General features: G+C 34.1%; 1 protein-coding gene across 2 annotated transcripts in view; it reads right to left on the bottom strand.

Moving 5' to 3' along the window:
- The window catches only part of CAPS2 (calcyphosine 2), a 51,260-nt gene extending 29,369 nt beyond the window's left edge, over positions 1-21,891 (bottom strand). Inside the window, exons 1-8 of one of the 2 annotated variants that reach the window (XM_074402541.1) lie at positions 21,810-21,891; positions 18,735-18,793; positions 18,095-18,208; positions 17,052-17,101; positions 15,314-15,356; positions 15,113-15,226; positions 8,355-8,477; positions 4,621-4,688 (exon numbers count right to left, since the gene is read on the bottom strand). In XM_074402541.1, coding sequence (XP_074258642.1) covers positions 4,621-4,688; positions 8,355-8,477; positions 15,113-15,226; positions 15,314-15,356; positions 17,052-17,101; positions 18,095-18,175 — 479 coding nt within the window. In that variant the 5' untranslated portion in view covers positions 18,176-18,208; positions 18,735-18,793; positions 21,810-21,891. The remainder of the gene's footprint in view (positions 1-4,620; positions 4,689-8,354; positions 8,478-15,112; positions 15,227-15,313; positions 15,357-17,051; positions 17,102-18,094; positions 18,209-18,734; positions 18,794-21,809) is intronic. The other variant, XM_039472150.2, reaches the window with a different exon arrangement.

The raw sequence follows: 21,891 nt of genomic DNA, 5'->3' as shown, positions 1-21,891 counted from the left end.
ATCAGGCCCTTGAGCCACTTGCTCAAGGCTGCTCCCATCCTCTAAAGAATACTTTCAGTTTCAATAAATCCCTGCTTTTGTTGCTTCATTCTTTCCTTGCTTTGCTTTTGTGTTTTGTCCAATTCTTTGTTCAAAGCACAAAGAACCTAGACACCCTCCACCAGTAACAGTTTTGGTTTGTTTTTGTTTTTAATAATATTATTTTAAGGGTAAGAATGATAGGTTATTCTCATATCCTTATGAGGCAGGAAAATAGGGGAAATTATTCAGGAAAATAGCAAAAGGAATTAAAAGTTGGAAAAAGGACAGAGTGAGTAAAAGCAAGAGAGCAGAAGCAAGGTGAAGGAATGAGTGAGCAAGAAGTGAGATAAGAAGCAGAGGTTCAGCAGCCAAAACAAAAGTGAGATTAAAAAGTGAATAAGGATCCCCCATGGCCAGCTAGATTTGGACCAAATGTGTCAGAGGCAGCTCCTCAGAGATGGGCATGCCCATTAAAAAGAAGAAGTATCCTTAAAACAACCCTATATGGTAATTAGCTACTTACGGTTTATGCGTATGGACTGCATATCATGTATGTACTTAAAATTATAGGATGGAGGTGACACACAAACTCACAAGGACCAAAGTAACTAAGCAACACCTATCAATCAAAAGGCAGACACTAGCTAGAGATTAGGCATCCTTGGGAAGAAGAAAAAAAAACAACACACAAAAGGACCCCAAGTACCAAACTAAGGTTGATCTCATCTCACAGAGGTCAGCCCACTCTCCCGCTCTGAGAGTATAATACAGCTAATACATTTTTGCTGCTTTGCTTTGTTATCTGTGTGTGTCTCTTCCAGCTGTTTGTTCAGGACACCAAGAACCTGGAACTATAAGGCACCATCCAGTAACACTTACTTTCCTTCTTAACCAGCTTGGGTTTCATGATTCATCAAAATATAATCCTCTACACATCTTTTAACAATCATGCCCTCTCTGGAGTTTTCCACTTCCTTGGCAAAACCCTAGGTCTGAATAAATTTAATAATTAACTAGATAAAAGAATAAATGAGCAGACATTTTTAAAGGGTATCATGGCCCTTCAAAACTATGAAGATGAAACAGCAATTTAAAGATAGGAGAAATTATGAATTTATGAGTTATTTCTATCACTGGAACATTCAGGAAAAGCTTTAGTCATCTCTACCATACACTGTAGATTCCGTTCATTTGTGTGCCAAGTTAGGAAGCAAATCTTCTTTTTAAATTGAGCATTAAGATATTTTTTAAATTTCCCAAATGCAAAAGGCTGGCATTTATAAAAAAGTGGCACCTATTCTATTCTCACATTCCATTTATCAGTTCTGTGTTAAATATACATACACGGAATGTTAGAGTTATAAGAAATCTTAATGTTAATTTGGCAGAAGCAAAAATCAAGACATAGAGAAGGAAAATATGAAAGCTCAAATAGCGAATTAGTCACACAGCTAAGCTTAAAACCAAAATCTGCTGACTCTAAGTCCTCTTTTCCAGTTCATTCATTTGCCTATTCAACAAGTTTTACTATACAGCTACAAGACTAGGCAATGGGACTGCAATAACGAGCAAAACTTCCAAAGTGCTCTGCCCTTGTGAAGCTCACATTCTGAAGACGTCAAAAGATAAATAATGTGATAAACAGAGAAAATGTAACATGAATTACATGTCCCAATGGAGGAAAAAATGAAATGGTAAGAAGATAGGAAGTTTTGAGTAAGGGATCATAAATTTATTTATTTAGTGGCCAAGGTAGGCCTCATCAAAGTGACTTCTAAATAAAGATATGAGCTAAAATGGGTAAGCATCCATATAAATTTCTGGGGAAAAGGCATTCCAAGAAGAGGGGAAGATAAATGCAAAGTACCTAAGACAGGAATGGAACCAGATATGCTCCAGAACAAGGAGAAGTCAAATGGCTAGAGCAGAGCAGGTAAGAGGGAGAGAAGTCCAAGGTCCAAAGTCCAAGATCCAATGGTGGGCTTGGAAAGATTGTGTTATTGGCCCAAATATTTCAGTCATCCTGATCCATATCCTTGCTATGACTTCATTGTAGGTGGAGTGTACTTCCTTACTCCTTGACCTTGAACTGTTGATTGCTTTGGTCAGTTACACACAGCTATGAGACTGCTAATCTCAATTGAACTAACTCATACAAATGCAGGTTAGTTGGAAATCTGTTTATCTAGGATGGTCTCAGCTAAGTAGTTCAGTGGCATTTGTAGAAGGACCTTTTTCTTGAGACCATCAGGCTAGCCAAGCAGTGTTCTTCTCTCAAAGGTGGCAGAAACACTAAAGGGCAAATGGAAACACATGAGATCACTTAAGGCTTATATTAAACCTAAGATTGCTTTTGCTCATATACAACTGGCCAAAACAAAAAGTAAGGCCCATCAGGCCAAGCCTAACCTTGATAGCCAACCTAAAGACACATGAGCAAAAATTACTGTTCTTTTAAGCTACTGAGTTTGTTTTGTTTTTTGAGACAGAGTTTCATTCTTGCTGCCCAGGGTGGAGTACAATGGCACAATTTCGGCTCACTATAACCTCTGACTCCCAGGTTCAAGTGATTCTCTTGCCTCAGCCTCTCAAGTAGCCAGGAGTACAGGTGCCCACCACCACACCTGGCTAATTTTGTATTTTTAGTAGAGTCAAGGTTTCTCCATGTTGGTCAAGCTGGTCTTGAACTCCCGATCTCAGATGATCCACCCGCCTCAGCCTCCCAAATTGCTGGGCTTACAGGCGTGAGCCACCGCATGCCTAACCTAAGCTACTGAGTTATGTGGTGACACATAATCAATATGTAGGTCTTATAGGTTTCACTATGACTGAAATGAGAAATTCCTGGAGGGTTTTATCTGGCTTGCCTTTTAATAGATTAACTGTGGGGTGCTGGGTTGAAAATAAACCAGTAAGAGGTAAATCCAGAAACAATGAGACCAGTTAAGTAGTACCTGAAATAATCCAGGAGACACAAGGTAAGTTTGAACAGAGTAGTGGCAGCAAAGCAAGTAAATCTATGTTGATAGTTGGACTGGGAATGTTTGCTAACAAGCTAGATTTAGTATTTGAGAGAAAGAGAGGGACCAAAAGAGAGGGATCAAAAGAGAGGGATCAAAAGCATCACCGGCATTTTATGTCTTAATAACATGAAGAATTGAGTTGCCATGGAAGAAAATGGAAGATTTGGTCATGGGGGGAGAGAGGGCAATAAAATTTCAGAAACCCAGATTGGAGAAAGTTAAACTGAAATCTTAGAGAAGCATCAGATTCTTAGAGAAGAACCACCAGAACATAGGTGGTTCTTAAAGGCATGATACTGAACGAGATCACTTAGAAAGCAAATACAGAAGAGTTCCAAGAACTGAGCTCTTGGGCACACCCACTTTTAAAGACTGGGAGGATGAAGAAGAACCAGGAGAGATTCTAAGAAAGAGAGAAAGGGGGAAGGAGAACAGTCTAGTGTCTCGTGCAGGAAGCCATGCAGAAAAAAAAAAAAAAAAAAAAAAAAAGCACTGTTTCAAAGACAAGAAAATTTCAAATAAGACAGCTGCTGCAGATGGGTCAAGTGGATGAGAACTGAGAAATCATTAGTCTGGCAATATGGATGTCACTACTTATGGAAAAAAAGTTGTTGGAGGCATGGTGATGGTGAAAACGCTAAGTTAACGGGAAAAGGGACATGGGCGACTTTAGGTATACTTCTTTCAAAGAATTTACTGAAAAATATGCATATAGAAACATGCATCGTTCTTTCTGTCATTCATTCTTTCTGCCCATAACTAAACAGTTTTTTCAAAGCTAAGTCTTACTTTTTCCTTGAAGTAAATTATTCCAGCCTCTTCAGAAATTCTACCATATTGTCATACTATCATGCAATTCAGCACTGCATATGTTACAACTTTAGTTTTCTAAGGGGTTTTTTAATTCTTAACATCTCACAGTTCTCAAACTGCACCAAGGCACCCTGAGGTACCACAGTGAACTTACAGGAGCACTGTGGGATATTTTTAATTTTTGAGGGAAACTCAATGATACTTGACATCACTTGCACACCAGGTAAACTGCTAGTTCAGCCTCAGGGTAGTTTACAGTTTCAACAAGACAGCACACTATACTCCTTCAATTATGTTATATCTTTGCAGAGCTGAGTTTTCTATAGTTGCTATTATAATAAGCAAATATCAGGTGAAAATCAATATGGAATATAAAGTGAAAGTGGCAGCATTGTAAACAACTCTAGGATTTGAGAGACTGTACAGTGCCCAAAAGATGTGTACAGATCCTTAGTAAGAATAAAGTAAAGATACCTTCTTTTACTTTATGTATATTTTTAATGGTCATTTGTTGTTAGGAAATAAATACTTCTTAAGTTGTTTAGACAAAAATACTTAAAAAATAGAACTGTAGGTATTTCTATTAGTTTAAGAGTGCTGGGAAAAAATTACTAAAACACTAACAGTGCAGTGAACAGAGAAAATTTGGGAACCTCTCAGTTAGCCACCCCTTTAATTGACCAAGGATATGAGTGTCATGCATGAAAAGAAATTTAATGAAAACTTTCTGAATTGATTTCTATTACTAGTTACTAATTCTCACCTAGATAAGTGGTCTATCATCACTTGTTCTGCAACAGTCTGTTTCTTCTTCTCTGCAGCCACAATTTCCTGGGAAGATTAAACAAAAACAATTTCACCGTCCATAAAGCAGAACCATACAGTACCTAACACAAAAGTCCTAAAACATAAATTAAATATTTCTGATTTCCATCATAAATATAGATGAAAATAGGTTAATATTATAGATTATAGATTACTTTCCATCATTAATACATTTAAATTCCTATCATTTAATCTATAAATATCATTTACTTTCTAAAAAGTAAGGCACTTGAATTTCAGTAAAAATCATCAGAATTTTTATGAGCTGCCTTTGCATTTAATGGAGCACACTAAAGGAGGAAGAGACTACAGCATCCTTCCACTCTATTCCTCCCTGCAAAAGGCATCTTAACCTTCTCCAAGAAGACTACCAACACTGACAAAAAATAAGTTTAGTCTAACACTATTCACAGCAAAAGAAGGCAAAACTAAGTTTGAATTGTAATACCTTTCATCAAAAATAAAAAACAAGGAAAAACAAAGCAAAAACTCTCATCATCAAAAGTATATTATTTTCTTTGCATATAATGCATCAATAATATTTAATAAATTTTTCTCAATTCCTAGCTTGATTAAGCTTTCTTCATACTATTTTTCACTTTTCCAATTCATCTGAAACTAGTTTTACTATCTTTTTGGGTCATGTCTAATTAAAATATTGGCAATCATTCAATTTCAATTAGATTATCATGCAGCTATAATAACTAAAGTGTATCTTTAAAGGGGCAAATAAAAGAGGTTAAAAAATTAAGAAGTCAAAATAAAGTTTTTTCTGTTTTTAGAATGTAAATTACTGTCATCCCCATTGATCACTCCAATAAATAAAATTAAGATCGAGGCTTTCTAACCTTAGGAAAAGTGTTTTATTTAAAACTGAGACAATATATCAAATAAGAATGTCTAAAGACATCATAAGGGGCCGGGCGCGGTGGCTCAAGCCTGTAATCCCAGCACTTTGGGAGGCCGAGGCGGGTGGATCACAAGGTCGAGAGATCGAGACCATCCTGGTCAACATGGTGAAACCCCGTCTCTACTAAAAATACAAAAAATTAGCTGGGCATGGTGGTGCGTGCCTGTAATCCCAGCTACTCAGGAGGCTGGGGCAGGAGAATTGCTTGAACCCAGGAGGCGGAGGTTGCGGTGAGCCGAGATCGCGCCATTGCACTCCAGCCTGGGTAACAAGAGCGAAACTCCGTCTCAAAAAAAAAAAAAAAAAAAAAAAAAAAAAGACATCATAAAACAAATGTAAAAACTTGTAAGAAAATTGGAAAAGTTGGGCACAATTATTTAAATGTTATTTAGCCTACACTCAATTTCATTTTGGGGGGTTTTTTTTGAGACAGGGTCTTGCTATGTCACCCAGGCGGGTATGCAGTGGTGCCACCATGGCTCACTGCAACCTCTGCCTCTGGGATTCAAGCGATTCTCATGCCTCAGCCTCCTGAGTAGCTGGGACTACAGGTATACGCCACCACAGCCAGCTAACTTTTGTATTTTTAGTAGAGATGGGGTTTCACCATGTTGGCCAGGCTGGTCTCAGACTCTTGGTTTCAAGTGATACACCAGACTTGGCCTCACACAGTGCTGAGATTATAGGTATTAGGCCACTTCACCCAGCCTTAAATTTAGTTTTAATAGTAATGTTGAAACAAAATTTAATAATAATGTTAAAACTAAATTTTATGTAGGATAAATAAAAGTGTTATTTAGCCTACACTAAATTATTATTAAACATTATTATTTGTTAACATTATTTAAATGTTATTTAGCCTATACTAAGTTTAGGTTTTTTGTTTGGTAGAAATTCAACATATATAGTTTATGCATTTACATATGTCCTATATAAAGTTTATGCTATTTAATACATCTTATGTCACTCTTTAAGCTCATGACACTTTATAAGATTTTTATTTAGTAATAAATTTAAAACAGCAATTAAAATATTTAAAAATTAGCACAATCTACAAGTAAAGCAACGTGTATTTTTTAATATGTAAGAGTGATTCATAAAGTGGACACTGACTAAAACATTAAAATTATACACAGAAAAGATCTACATCAGCCAGAACATAGATGCAAAACCCAGACACAAGCCAAAGAGGGGAGATTAATTAATACCACAGAGCCCATGCAGAAAGCCCACCTTGAGTGCTGAAGATTAGGGTGGCTTTTACTTTGTAGGAAAGGTTACAATGACCCATAGGCACATTGATTTAGAGATCTGTGTAAATGCAAAGCAGATTAGAAGCAGAAGTGGCACTGGTGCAAGGATCTATCAACATTATAAATGACAAAAAAGCTGGATGAGATGGGCATAAAAACCATAGTTTCACTGCTTTTATTGTCATTTAAGTAGTTTAAAATTAAATAAAGAAGTTTCCACCTACATTTTTAAAACAAATTGGTGCTAATTTCAGATGCTCTGAAAGCTTACTCATATAAATGTTTCCTTAGCCGGAGCAGGAGACAGTTAAATGAGCACTACCAAAATAAAATAAAATTTGAAAATGAATTTAAATACATTTTATTTAATGTAGTTGTAAGGAAAAGAAAGAAAAAGAAATGTATTAATATCCACACTGCTTTCAATTATATCAAGAACAATACTCAGTGAGCCTTAAGTATTGTAATATGCATTTCAAATATAACTTCAGGGATATATCAAAATAAGCTTTATTTGGAACACCATTTTTCCTTATAAAGTAGCTTTTTTAATTTTTAGGATAATCCTGATAACACTTATTCTATTAAGCATAAATATCCAAATAATAATAGGCATGAAAAAATAATATGCATGTGATTTAAGTAAAACAACTCACAAATTTGCAACTTGGGACATCCACAGAAAATCAGTTCACCTAGTCCAGGGATTGATTATACATTGCTGTTAATTCAGAACATAATTGATTCTGTATGATTGTGACCCAGATAAAATATATATTGAATCTCCATTCAATGATAATAGTAATGTAACTAACTAGATCCACATTGCTTTGTTACTATTTATGCTATCAAAATTAGAGTTGTCCCGAATTAGCTACCACAGTGGCATTCCATCAATCTGTTTAAGTATGCCTATAACTTTAATCACTTGGGTGTCTGGTGTGGCCAGTGAGCTCCAATTCCAAGCAGCTTGGTCCCCTTACCCCAGAACATTTCAGAAATGTTTTAATTATCTATTTGTCCCAACCGGTCTAAACAATACTCATCAACCTAACTGATTTTGTAAAATACATAATTTAAAGTTAATATTGAGCATCTGGAGTTTTGTTTCACTTTTCCTAAAAAAGAAAAATAACTTATTTCTGGAATTTCCTTCACTGGCCTGAATTTATCTGTTAGTAGCTCATTACTCAAAAAATAACCAGGCTGCTTTTGGGGGAAGGGAGGTGACACAAAATAAACTCACTAACATAAATAGCGGCCAATTCACATTTTGAAGAGTAAAAACTAAATTTTTCAAACACCTAAAGATTGAAGACAATTTTTCTACAGAATATATATCAAACACCAATCATTTATAAAAATGAAGATTCAATTTTTCATTAATGAATATTCACCTGAGTCCAAACTCAATTGTTGCAATTATTTATTCCATTTAAAATCTTTAAAATCTTGGAAAGCAAATTAGATTAATGGCTCAACAAATAAGTAAAAACGCTGACAACTTACTGCGTACAATTTTCTTGCCCTCTGTTGTGTATCACAAGAATTGTCTGCATAACCTTGCTGTAAGAGGGCTTTCCTATCCAGAGTTGTAATGTCAGCTGTGTTGGCTTCTTCATGTTGCACACACTACGCATGAAAGAAATAAATGAACCATCATATACATATTTAGAATGTTTTTTTTTAACAAAATATGGGAAGAGATAACCACAGAATATCTCAGTGACTATTTGTACAGCAGTTAAAAGTACAGGCTCTGACAATCGGAATGCTTATATTTAAGTCCAGTTCTTCCATTTTCCAGCTAGATGACCTCTCTGTGCCTCAGTTTACTCATAAATAAAATGCTAATTAATAATCGGAACTACTTCACCAGAAACAAAAAGGGTTAAGAGATAATACATGGCTAACACTTTATCAAAACTACTTGATACAGTAAGCATTAAATAAAAGCAACTACTATTATTATTGTCCAATTTGAATCTGTGAACAATTAATAAATGTGGGCACGTCTACTCCATTATAAAATTAAATTCAGAAATAAAATACTAAAACATGGGTGTAATCTTTGAGGTAAAGGATTCTTTGGTATGCTAAGAGATAAGCATCAATTTTTTCTTTGACTATGAGATGTGCTTACATTACCTAAGCAAAACAAAAACAAGGTTCCAATAGGAGAGCAGCTTATCAAAAACTTAACAGCTTTCAAGACTTCTTCCTCCAGGGCTTATTCTTACTTTAGATCTTCCTTGAAAGGTCACACTCTATCTTCATACTCCAATCTGTCTTTATGACCTTTGATTGCTATATAAAATTTTGTTGTATATTTATTTAGGATTTATTGTCTGCCTCTCCTAATGTAAGTTCCATGAAAGCAGGAACCTTGTCTGTCATTTTTATTGCTGTATCCCTGGTGGCAGAACAGGATAACACCAAGTGAGCACTCGATAAATATTTATTCAATAAATAAATAATGAATCTTACTTGGATATTTACTATTTAAAAATCAATTTATGAGGATGCTTCATCATTTTATTTACTTACTAATATACTCTTTCTAAATAGTGATTTATTTAAACAAGCACCAAAAAAGATGCTTAGCATTATATAAGGTAAATCAAGCAGATTAATTTAATGCACATATTTAAATACAAGCAAAGCACTGTATTAAGGTCAGGTTGAAAACACTTTCGAAATAATTTTATTTTGTATCAGCTTGCTTTCAACCTTTTACAAAAGGAAAACTGATATTTCTACTTAATACTTCAAATTCAACCTTCCAAAACCAGATTTGCTTACAGTCTTTCCCTGCCTCCAGTTAATGGCAACTTCTTAGGCCAAAAGCCTTGGAGCCATTCTTTTTTATTATAAAATATTTAATTGAAAATAAAAATTGTAAATATGCGATGTGTACAACATAATGATTTGATATAGATTATGTAATAATTATCACAATCAATACATCCATCACCATACATAGTTAACATTTGTATTTGTGTGTGTCATTAAGACACTTAAAATCTGCTTTATTATCAAATTTCTAGGAAAAAAATATAATATGATTAACTATAGTCACCACAAATAGAGTAGTTGCTCCTAACTTATTATCTTATAACTGGAAGTTCACATCCTTTGACCAAGTCCCCATTTTCCTAACCCCCTGAGTACTTGGCAACCAATATGGTACTCTCTGCTTCTGTGAGTTCAACTTTTTTTAGAGTCCACATATAAGTGAAAACATACAGTATTTGTCTTTCTGTGCCTGGTTTAATGTCCCGCACATCCATCCCTGTAGAGTCATTCTTGGTTTCCCTTTCTCTCAAGTCTACAACCAATCCATTCAAAAATCTTCTTAGCCCTAGCTTCAGAATCTATGCACAATACGACTTCGTGAGACACTATAAAGTTCCAAGTCTGCAGCTACCATCACCTAGGTCCAAGCCATCATTATCAAATCTTGCCTGGGTTATCATGACAACATCCTCAGAGGGCTTCCTGCTTCCAGCTTTGACCTATTCTCAATAAAGCCCATCCTGAAAAGAACAAAGTAGCTTTCTGCCTCATAGAAAAAGGCAAAGTCCTTACATGGCTTGTGTGGCCTCCCTGATCTGCCTCCCAAACTCCCTTTAACTCTCTGACCAACCTCCTTCCATCTTTCCCTTGCTCTCCCTCCTCTGACCATACTGTCCTCCTCACTAGTTCTTAAACACTCCTACTTCATAACATAGAGTTTCTCCTGACTAGCTTGCTCTTCAGGTGTATCCTAAAATGCTTTCTTATCTAAAAATCTCCCCTGTTGATTCTATACAAATTGCTACCCCATACCCAAAGCCCTGACTTTCCTAGATCCCTTCTATATACCACACTTTTCACCATCTGTCATACAAGCTGGGTTGACGGATTAATCATTCCATTGATTGATTTTCTTTCCTCCTTACCATTTCCTTCCATTAGAATATAAGCTCTTTAGAGGCAGAAGTTTATGTCTGTTTTATTCACTGACCTGAGTGCCTGGACAGGTATGTTGCATAAAATTAACCATTCAATAACTATTTGTTGAAAGATTAAATAATAAATATATAAATTATATCAAACATTTCTAAAACTGAAAGGTTTTTTTAGGTGAAAAAGATGTGTTTGAAATGAATAATGATTAGTTAAAATTAGGAAATTAAGATTGTTTTCTACAAAATTGAAGTTTAATGATTTTCATGTCTAATTTAAAGATGTTTCATTATTTTAAAAATATATACATAAGTTTGTGTTTTAGGTAACAAAACAATCTGACAATAAGAGATTCATCATCTTTTTATAGTAAGTGGAAGGAAAACCCAACAAAAGAAATTTACCATGGTTTGGATGTTTGTCCCTCTAAACTTCATGTTGAAATTTAATCCCCAATGTTGGAGTGGTGTTTGGGTCATGGAAGCTGATCTCTCAGGAATAAATCAGTGCTGTCGCTCAGAGGTGAGTGGGTTTTCATTCTAGTATTTCCCAAGAGTGCTGGTTGTTCAAAAGAGCCTGGCATCTCCACATGCTCTCTTGCCTCCTATCTTGCTTTGTGATCTCTGCACATGCTGGCTTCCCTTCACCTTCTGCCATAAGTGAAAGCAACCTGAAGCCCTTACCAGGTGTCCAATCTTCAACTTTCTAGCCAACAGATTCTTGAAGTCCTTACATGGCTTGTCTGGCCTCCCTGATCTGCCTCCCAATCGCCCTTTAACTCTCTGACCAACCTCTTTCCAACTCTCGCTTGCTCTCCCTCCTCTGACCACACTGTCCTCCTCAATATTTCTTAAACCCTCCTTCTTTCTTTATAAATTACCCAGCCTCAGGTATTTCTTCATAGCAACACAAAATGAACTAAGACAAGAATAAAGCAGAGTCAAATTTCTATTGTACAGTTCAACTGGTTATCAGTTGACTCATGTATCAGACTGATTAGTTAGCAACTACAGCCTTTAGTTCTTGCCCTGGATCCTAAATATATCTAATCTTAGCTTTGCTTTACCAGTAAAGAGAATAAATTTACATGTTGATCCCTGCTTTAAAGAGGGGCTTATATTTCTGATAATCAGGGATGTCTTTTATTTCCAGATATTACTAGTGTTAATTCACGTAATTGTAATAGAATTCACTAATAGAGCATTTATATAGCAGTTTTGATTCTCATAATGGTATACATTTAAAAAGACATCAAATAAGTTCCTCAAACCCCTTAGGTACAAAATTATTACATATAGAATCTACAGAAATACTTTTTAAACAGAAGTTCTTCTGTTAGACCACTAAAAACATGTTAAACTTAATAATTTCACACCTTTAATATAAAAATCAAAGAGGCAAAGCAGCATATTTTCCAGAAGAATTTCTGTGCATATTGGCTTCTACGAAACTCTTTTTTCTTACTATATACTTAACAATTATATAAAAATACCTGAAAAGAAAATTTGTTTTTCTCTTAAACCAAAAGTAAACAAATGACCTTATTTGAATTTGCATTCAAGGAAATAAAAGTTTAATTCAAAAAAAATTTGGAACCATTTTGCTGCCACTCAGTAAAGCATGTGCTTAGAGAAATCTTGATTCTGCTTTCTCAACATCTGTACAGTGATCTAAATATCCCTTGGTGTATCCTGCAAACAATACATGATGAGATGCTAAAATGTTATGAAATTATCTTGCCTAGTATTACAGACACCAGATTATGATATTTGTGTGTTGATATGTGGGTCTGGTAAAATGTTTTTAAAATAAGACGGACCAAATAATCCCATTAATTTTGTTACTCTTTCACCTAAACACTATGTGATTTATTTAATTCTAGAGAGTTCCTAAATAGATTTAAAAGATAGCTGACATGTCATACCTACTTATAAATTTATCATTATTATTATTTTACCTACAGGAAAATGCTAAGCAAATACAACATTAAAACTTCCCTGAAAACATATCATTCTCATAGAAAGTTAACTGAATTAAAAATTCTATCTATATATTCTCCTCTTTATGACCAGTAGTATCATAAAGTATTTTTTAAATTATTCCTTCCAAAAAGCAAGACTTTTCCTGTATGATTATAAAAGCCATTACAATTATGTTTAATTTATTATTATAATCATTAATAGTGAGCTTATACCTAATTAATATTACATAAAAACAACAATTTCAGCAATTCATGATGTTAAAAAAACATTTTCCATAATGAGACAAAAGACAGTAATGAAGTGATGGTAGATTTTGCACAAAACAGGATCACTATAAAGTCTCAAACTACTTATCAATTTTGAAATTTAGATTGTCCGACCAACTGAGTTCATGACAGCTACATCAACAACATACATAATACTGTATTATTTCTAATCCCAAGGTACGTGAAAAACTTCTAACAGAGAAACAATGACTAAACTATGTGGCTGTAACTTTTGTGTCAGAAAATGAGAACAATAACCCTTTATATTTCTTAAGAACATAATGTAAGTAAAATATTTACAATAGTCCTTGATACATGGAAATAACTGTTAAATATTACACTTACTATGACTAATAGCAAGACATATCACCCAAAAAAAGACTTCTGCAATATGTGCAGTTTTCTTTCAATTTCATTAGAATTTTTTAAAGCCTCATACATTACCTTTTCATCTATCTTGTTTCTTAGACTGTAGATGTGTAATATTTGATTTTGTATTTTCTGTATTTCTCTGACTATACTGCTTAGAGCCCTCTTTTATTTCAGTTTTATATTGCTGATATTTTAGTTTATATTTGCCCATTGGTGCTGGCAAATTTTCAGGTATTATGTTCTGATTCTATAGGTAAAAAGAAATAGTATGCTATCAGAAAAAAAAATATTAATTTTCCTGATTGGTATTAACAGGTTTATTATTTACCTTAGCATTTATTTCTTTGCAATGACAATTATAGTCAATGTTCTAAGCAGAGATGGTATTTAAGACATTCAACTGGTACAGACAGCATCACTGACCAATCAGAGCAAACGGAACTGCTCAGAATGGGCACTTATCTTAAATACCAGTAAGCTTATACCTTGTTTCCTATCTGAAGATCCATTCTGGTTCCAGTAGAATTTAAGAGGAGAAAAATTGACTCATCTTTGTTCTTAGGAGTTTTAGATAAGCTTTTCTTCCCTGCCCCAGAAGAACTCCACTGTTTATCTTTTTTTTTTTAATAATAGACATAGCAATTGAAGATCACTAATACTGAGAAGCACTAGTTGTCATTTCTAGAATATCAAGATATTCTATCTATTTGCAAACATGAAAATATTTTCAAATAAAATTTGTTTTTCTCTTAAACCAAAAGTAAACAAATGTCCTCATTTGAATTTGCATTCAAGGAAATCAAAGTTTTACTCAAAAAATATTTTGAACCATTTTGGTGCCATTCAGTAAAGCATGTGCTTACAGAAGCCTTCATTCTATTTTCCCAGTATCTTAACAGTGACCTAAATATTATTTGGTTCCCTACCACATTTCCATGCAAGTGAGAGATTAATAGAGTCAGTGAATAAGAGAAACCTAAAAGAAGTGCTATACAAATACAAGAGCATATTGTATTGACCCAGGGAGGGACAGACTCCAAAAGGAGCTTTTTATAAAGCCAATCCAACCCTTGAAAAGTGTTGAGGATATTTATGTCTAACCCGGATGAGAAGGATGAAACAAAGCTTCAGGATATTATTCATGCAATTTTCCAAAATGAAACTAAGAACATGAATAGAGCCAGCTATATGAAAAGACTAACAAAAACAGAAAAGCCCTACTCCTATGCTAGTCAGAATCTATATTCACATTGTGAATAAAACACTAGGTATGACTAAAACATAAACACGTCCAAGTAGACAACTTGGAATGAGCATAACTACTTACTCCACAGTATCCCAGCAGCCTAAAGTATGAATCAGTTTCCAAGAGGCCAGTCTTACATTGCTAAACTAGCAAGATCTGATCTAAGAGTTTGCTATATTTTAAAAATTCCTCAATTCTATATTAGGATATACCTGTACTTTACTGATTTCATTTAAATATTTTAAAATACCAATTTCAATGTGTGACAAAATGTAAAACAAGTAAAAATTGTTTTATCAACATTATTGTTTGGTATTTTAACATGTAAAATATTTAAACTTGGCAGAACATAGACTGAACATAATAAAATTTCTTAATTGTATTAAGAGATTAAATTCAGCGTTAATAATGCTTACTGTAATTCTGAAAACTGATAAGCAAGTAAATACTAACCAATTCATTTAGATGGTGCTGAGTGTATGTTGTTTGACATGGTGTGATCCAACCAAGAGTAGAAGATGAATTTTGCGGGTCTGCTGTACTCAGTGGAATATATGAAAAATTATCCTGAAAAATAAAATTAATGATACTTCTTATATGCTATGTGTGATATTGTTTTAATGTTTATTATATTAAATACTAAATAAAAATTACCTCATCAGAGTCAACGAGGCTTCCCAAATCAAGTCGTGGGACCCTGAAAAAAATAACCTATGTATCCCATAACTTTTTAACATGAAACTTTAATCACTGCAAATCTTACATGTTACATATTTTATAAATAGGTACACTGAAACCAATGGTGCATGACTTCTACAGGCTTGTGATAGGGTTTTGTTAAATGTTCAGTAATTTTTCAAACTGGTTGTTAAACACATTCATCATTAAAAATACATATAAATTTATAATTAAATTATATTAAAAACAAAATACTTACAACTCATCACTTCCTGATGATTTCACTGTACTTCACTATTATCTGTGCTCTAGAGATTATCTATGTCTAGCCTATCTCTATGAAAAGAGGAAGTGTAATAGTGTGCATCTCTTTCGAATTCTGTGCTCAGTGATGTTATATAGGTACACTGAAATCAGCCTTAGTGGGATCATTTACACTGAAATTGACAAATGCTATGAATCAGGACTTGGTTTAACATTTTGTTGATTTCTGAAACTTTAAAAAGTCGTGGAGAAAATGTTAATAATGCAGATTCAACCTAAAATTATATGATGTCTATAGCTGTCACAGTGAATAGCCCCAAAATACACTGAAGAAACATGATTTTGTATTCAAAACTATCATTTGACTCAGCAAAGAAATCACTCATGTAATTTTAAAGTAAATAAAAATATTAACCAGTATTCATGTTGGAACTACACTAGTTCATCAATTGCACCATAGGTTAGTTAGAGATACAGAGTTCAGCCAAAAAAAAAGAGAGAGAGAGAGAGAGAGAGAGAATTCTGTGAAAATCCATTGGCTACATGGAATCTACTGTATATATTTGGTCAGTATTTGCAAATTGATTGCTACATGTCCTTTATATCAGTAAAAGCTATAATCAACTTAATATATGCCTAAATTTCTTTATAATAAACAATTAAAATTTACAATAAACTTATAATACACTTTCAGAAAACCAGTTCTTAAACATTTCTCTGCATACAAGTGACACAGCCATTGTTACATACTCAGTATCTTGAATCTAGTGCTTGCATCTAACTCTATTTTTTATATCAAGATGAGCATACAGGTAATCTATCACATAGAACCACATAAATGTTGATGTTTATTAATTTTGATCTTCAGAAATGTCAATATTGTGTGGTTCAGCCTAGTAAATTACTAAGTTTTTAATTTCTATTTTCAAAGAAGCTCTCTAATCTAAAATACTTGAGAGAATATAAAAATAATATTATTCTAAATTTTAAAAGTCAAAATAACATATATATAAAACATAAATTATATTCTAAACCAAAAATAAAATGATTTTAAGATGGACAAAATTGTCATATTTCTCGAAATTAAAGCACAAACATAATTATCCTTAAATTTAACTATATGAATTATACAAGGATGAAAATTTACATATCTCTTTAATAAATGCATATAGCTAAATTTTCCAAATAAAGAAATATTTTCACTTTTTCAGGAAAATATAAAACATATTTTTTTAAAAATCCAAAGAACTATTACCTATAATTCTACTGTCTTATCACTAAAGCTATTTCAATTTTGGTATAGTAATTTTCAGGCTATCCATATGCATATGAATTTTTCTATGGTTCACAATCATAGCTAAATATATAATTTTGCTTTCTTTTTTAACTAGTCATTGTATGATATATATGTGCCCATTAAACAGTCCAAATGTGAAGAAATGTAACTTACACTGGTGGGCAAGAATTCTGGTTTGTCCATGATTCAGAAGTCCACCTTTGCTTTAATTAAAAAAAAAAAAATTTTGAATCTGTATGAATATGAATATACACTTTTTACTTTAAGAGATACACAATGAGGCAAGCAAGGGAGATAATCCCCACCCACATAGCACTCTGCTGGAGAACACTTTCTCTCAAATAAACAATAATGGAAAAAATAAGTCAGTAACAGAGTAACTACACAGAAGCATGCCCAACCTACTCTAGGAAATTTAGGAAGCTTGATTTTTTTTTTCTTAAGGCAATCTTTAATAGGAGTTCAGAAAGATGAGGAGGAGTTAGCCAGATGAAAAGAGAAGAAAGAAAATTGGTTCAGCTAGGAAACAACTTGTGCTGCACAGGCCTCCAGACAAGAGTTAGCATTTGGAAAGGGGTAAAATCCAGAGTGTGAGGAGGTAGGGCCAACCTGTTACATTACAGTACAAGTTCAGAAACTTAAGTCTTGTTCTTTAAGGTAATGGAAGACAGTGTAGGGTTTGAAAAAGAAAGTAACAAACATATGCATGTGTTTGTAAACGTTTAATCTTTTTGCCAAAAAGCTGTACAAGGCATGAAAATTACAACAAGCTTAGCCACCATGAAATAGAAGATATACATGAGTCTTAGGAAAACTTCAAGTTAATAAAAATTGAAAATAATTCACCCATCAGCACTTACATCCTTTCTGAAATGTTATCTAACTTGTGCTTTCTCGTAGTACTGATAGCAACCGTAAAATTTACATTACACTATTTTTCTTTTTTCATATATTTCTTTAAACCGATATTTTTAAATAATAATAATATAATAAGCTTAATTTTAAAAAATAAAAATAATTCAAGCAATAGCAAATTTTCAAGTAATTATGATCTTAAATTTTGGTGGTTCCATTCTTCAAATCTAGGAAATGTTGATCCTAAATATATGTGAATATAAGTAGTCATAAAACATGAAGAAGAGGTCAAAAAATTATTTAATGAGTCATCCTGAAAGAAAATTATATAGTTCACATACTTGTAGTGGCTTCTTTCTTCCAAAGAATGGCTGAATTTGGCTCTTAGAAGCAGCAGCAACTCCTTTAACCTCTAATTCCATTCATTCAAGTTCATATATTTATCCTGCAATATACTTTGAAAAAGATAGAGGAAATGTTAAATGATAATTCTTACTCTAATTTTAAATAAGTCATACAAATTACCTAATAAATTTACCTGGAAATAAATCATATGGTTAATCACTTTTAGTGCTTTCACCAATATCAACTTTTGTAGGGCAAATACATTATGCCCTATGTTAGTATGAATAATGGGCCCCCAAAGAAGGCTATGTCTTAATCCTCAGACCCTGTAAACATACCACATTACATGGCAAAAAGGGACTTCAGATGTGACTTAAGTAAGAATTTTAACATGAGGAGATTATCCTGGATTCACTGGTGGGCTCAGTGTAACCACCAGAATCCTTGTAAGAGGGAAGCAGGAAGAATTTGTAAGAGTGAGACAGAGAAGATGTAAGGATGGAAGCATAGGTCAGACCCGGGTGAAGATGCCAAGTCTGGCTCTGAAGATGGGGGAAAAAGAGGTCATGAGCAGACTCCGGAAGGCAGAAGAGGCAAGGAATGGATTATCCTCTGGAGCTTCCAGAAAGAACTCACCCTGTTGACAGTTTGATTTTAGCCCCTTAAGGCTAATGTTGTATATCTGATCTGCAGAACTATAAAAGAATAAATTTACATTAACCAATAAGTTTTAAATTTTTTGACAGCAACAATAGAGAACTAATGCATGTCTCTCTTCTCTACTACCACCATGAGATATACATTTATTTCCTTTACTCATTTCCCAAACCTTTATGAGTTTTGGTTTTGCCAGAGTAGGCTGATAAAAATACTTTTAATAAGCAATATTCTTCTTCTAGAACAAAGAACAAAATGGAGTAAGTGGTCCAATTAGTAATAACGTGATGATTGCAAAAATGCTTACAGAAGTTTGTTGAAAGTAATTAAGTTGCGAATATGTACAAAATAAAAATCAAATGAATATATGTCATTGAGATTTGATATATTTTATACTTCACCTTTATATTACCGAGGATAATTTTACATTTAAAGATTTATTCATACTTTCTTTTTCTATAGTCTTTGATTTCTTTTAATAGTAAATCATTTTTTTTTTAAAGGAAAGATAGCATGGCATCCTGCCAGCTTGGAATTAGACAGATATACATTATAATCCTGATTTTTGCCACTTACCCATAATTTATGTTTGAGTAAAAACTTAATCTCTAGGAACCAATGTTTCTATATATATGTAAAATGAATTTAATGTCAGTACTTTTCTCTTCCTGTTGGAATAATGTAACATTCAATAAACGGTAGCTATCATTATTATTAAAATATACTTTTTTGCATCCCAATGAAATCTTACCTGAGAGATATACCAGTTCCTTACTAATTTATCTACATGGTTCCCTTCACCCCATCCCTAGAGCCTCTTCCTCTAAAAATCCCTTGCCATAAGCCTGGAATTTCACTCTTAAGTCAAGAAGACTTATCAACCAATAGTAAACACATTCTGAAAAAAAAAAAAAAATCATTAGATTCAGAAATTCTCCTATAGTACTGTAGATGGCTTTCTTTCCAGAACTATTTTTCACAAAGAAGCAACTTTTAAAAGTTGCTATTGTTTTGTTTTGGAAGCCTGAGGTGGGTTGGTTGTTTAATCACACAAATTATTGGATTTGCAATAATGATTCCTGGCTAACCAACCCAAGTTGAGATAAAAATGCTGAAGAATCAGGAAAACAATTTTCTCCACACATTAGTCTCTCAATTATTTATATCCTAGTAACAGTTATGGCTATTTCAAATCACTATAGGTCATTTCAAATCAGTATACTTTATTTGCAAATTTAAAAAGCATCAACATTTAAATCCTCAAATGTCCAGATCCTCCCAGTTCCTGTACTTCCCCAGTTATGACAGTCTTCACTCTTCATTGTCATTAGATTTTCATTTCCCTAATAAACTGTCAAGACCACCATGGTTGGTGTCTTCTTCCCTTAATAAAGCACAGGTAGTAAATATTTAGTTATTAAGTAAATTAATGCATAGCAAAATACATGTATATATTTTTTATATATTCTTATATTCCTTTTATTTCTGCATCTAATTGTAACATAATCACAATGTCAATATATAAATTCTGTCTTCAAACAATTAGATAAAATGTTTAAAGCATTGCATTATAGCTATTAGTCTTTAATGCTAGACTGTACGCCTCATATTTGCTCATTCTATGTCTCAGGATTTAGAAAACCCTCAATGTAGTAGGAACTTAACATATATTTGCTAAATAAGTGAAGTCAGTTAATTCAGAATGACATAACATAAAAGTGGTTAACTAGATATAGTAAAAGTATTCAAAGGGCAATGCCGACATACCTAGAACACTTCCGGATCTATCAAATTAGAGCAGTCAGGCAACTGACACCCTATGTAGATAATTTTTAGATTTTGACAGGGCTTTAAAGACAAAAACAGCCCAACCTTCTGATTTTCAAACTGAGCCAGTTGAGACCCAGAAAAGTGAATTGTACGTTGCCAAATGGTTTGCCATTGCAGATCTGAATTCACACGTGAGTTTCAGATCTCTTTTCAGTACTACACTCTAAATGGTACAGGTAATAAAAGAATCAGAGGAGAATTAGCTGTAGGGACTGAAGAATTAGAAATCTAAACTTGGTGGCACAAGAGTGAGCATTCCAAACAAATGACTTTGAGCGAACCTATGACAAGGGTTATCTTTGTCATAAATCACTGAATGTCCAGCTGAGCTATGTTGGAGATAGGGAGTAGCAAAAGGAAGGGATAGCACTTTTGAGTGGCTTCTGTCCCCACTCAAATAGCTGCAAGTCATGAGATGATATTGCTAGCATATAATAACCACTGTTGGCTAATGTCTTTAGTGCTACCAAAAATAACTGAACACACTTCCCATGTCATTCATTTTTTTAAAGATGACTTTTCCAATTCCAATGATTATCACTTCTCTCTTGGTAGTAATATTACTGGCTATGATGTTATTTATACCAAATCAGAACAAAATGAAAAGCAAACAACAAACTGATTTAATTTAGCTCATAAATAAGGAAACAAGGAAGAGATCTGTAAATACAGTTTATATTTAAGCTACATGAAGGCAGGGACCAAATCTATGTTGGATCCCAGGCAGCTACAGACCCAGAATCTAAATGGAATCTTAGGTCATTCCTAATTTCAAACAAAACAGAATAATCCTCCTTTCACCACATCACTCCCCCGGCCCCCAAATTACATTATACTTCAGAGCATCTGCAGTGTCGCAGAAGGAATTCCCCATCTATCTGGGATTCCTGGACAGGACAGGCTCGGGGCACAAGAGACAACCAGCCTGATTTCACCTAACAAGCTCGGTAAGAAGAGGTCCAGAGTTAGGAGGCCTGGAAAAGGTATAAACTAGCGCGATTCCTCAAAAAACCGTCTTCAGAAAGCTTCAGACAGAAGAGTCTCTGGACCGTCCAGGCCCGCGTCGCGTCGGCAGGTTGCCCGGCAACGGGCGCGCCGAGCAGGGCTTCTGATTACACTCTCTCACCTCCAGGGACCAAAAGGTCGTGGCCCGAGTCCTAGGGTTCGTTCTACGCCCCCTCCCGCCCCCTCAATCTGCCTCCTCAGTTCCGTGGCCTGGCTGACCTGAAGCGAGCGTGCCGCGGGAGACTACCACGCTCTGAGAAGTACTTGCTGGAAAACCCAAACAGGCAAAACCACCGTTCGC

Source organism: Saimiri boliviensis, chromosome 7, assembly GCF_048565385.1.
Source record: "Saimiri boliviensis isolate mSaiBol1 chromosome 7, mSaiBol1.pri, whole genome shotgun sequence".
Classification (NCBI taxonomy): domain Eukaryota; kingdom Metazoa; phylum Chordata; class Mammalia; order Primates; family Cebidae; genus Saimiri; species Saimiri boliviensis.
Note: the sequence above shows the minus strand (reverse complement) of the source record. Positions and strands in the feature narration are given on the sequence as shown.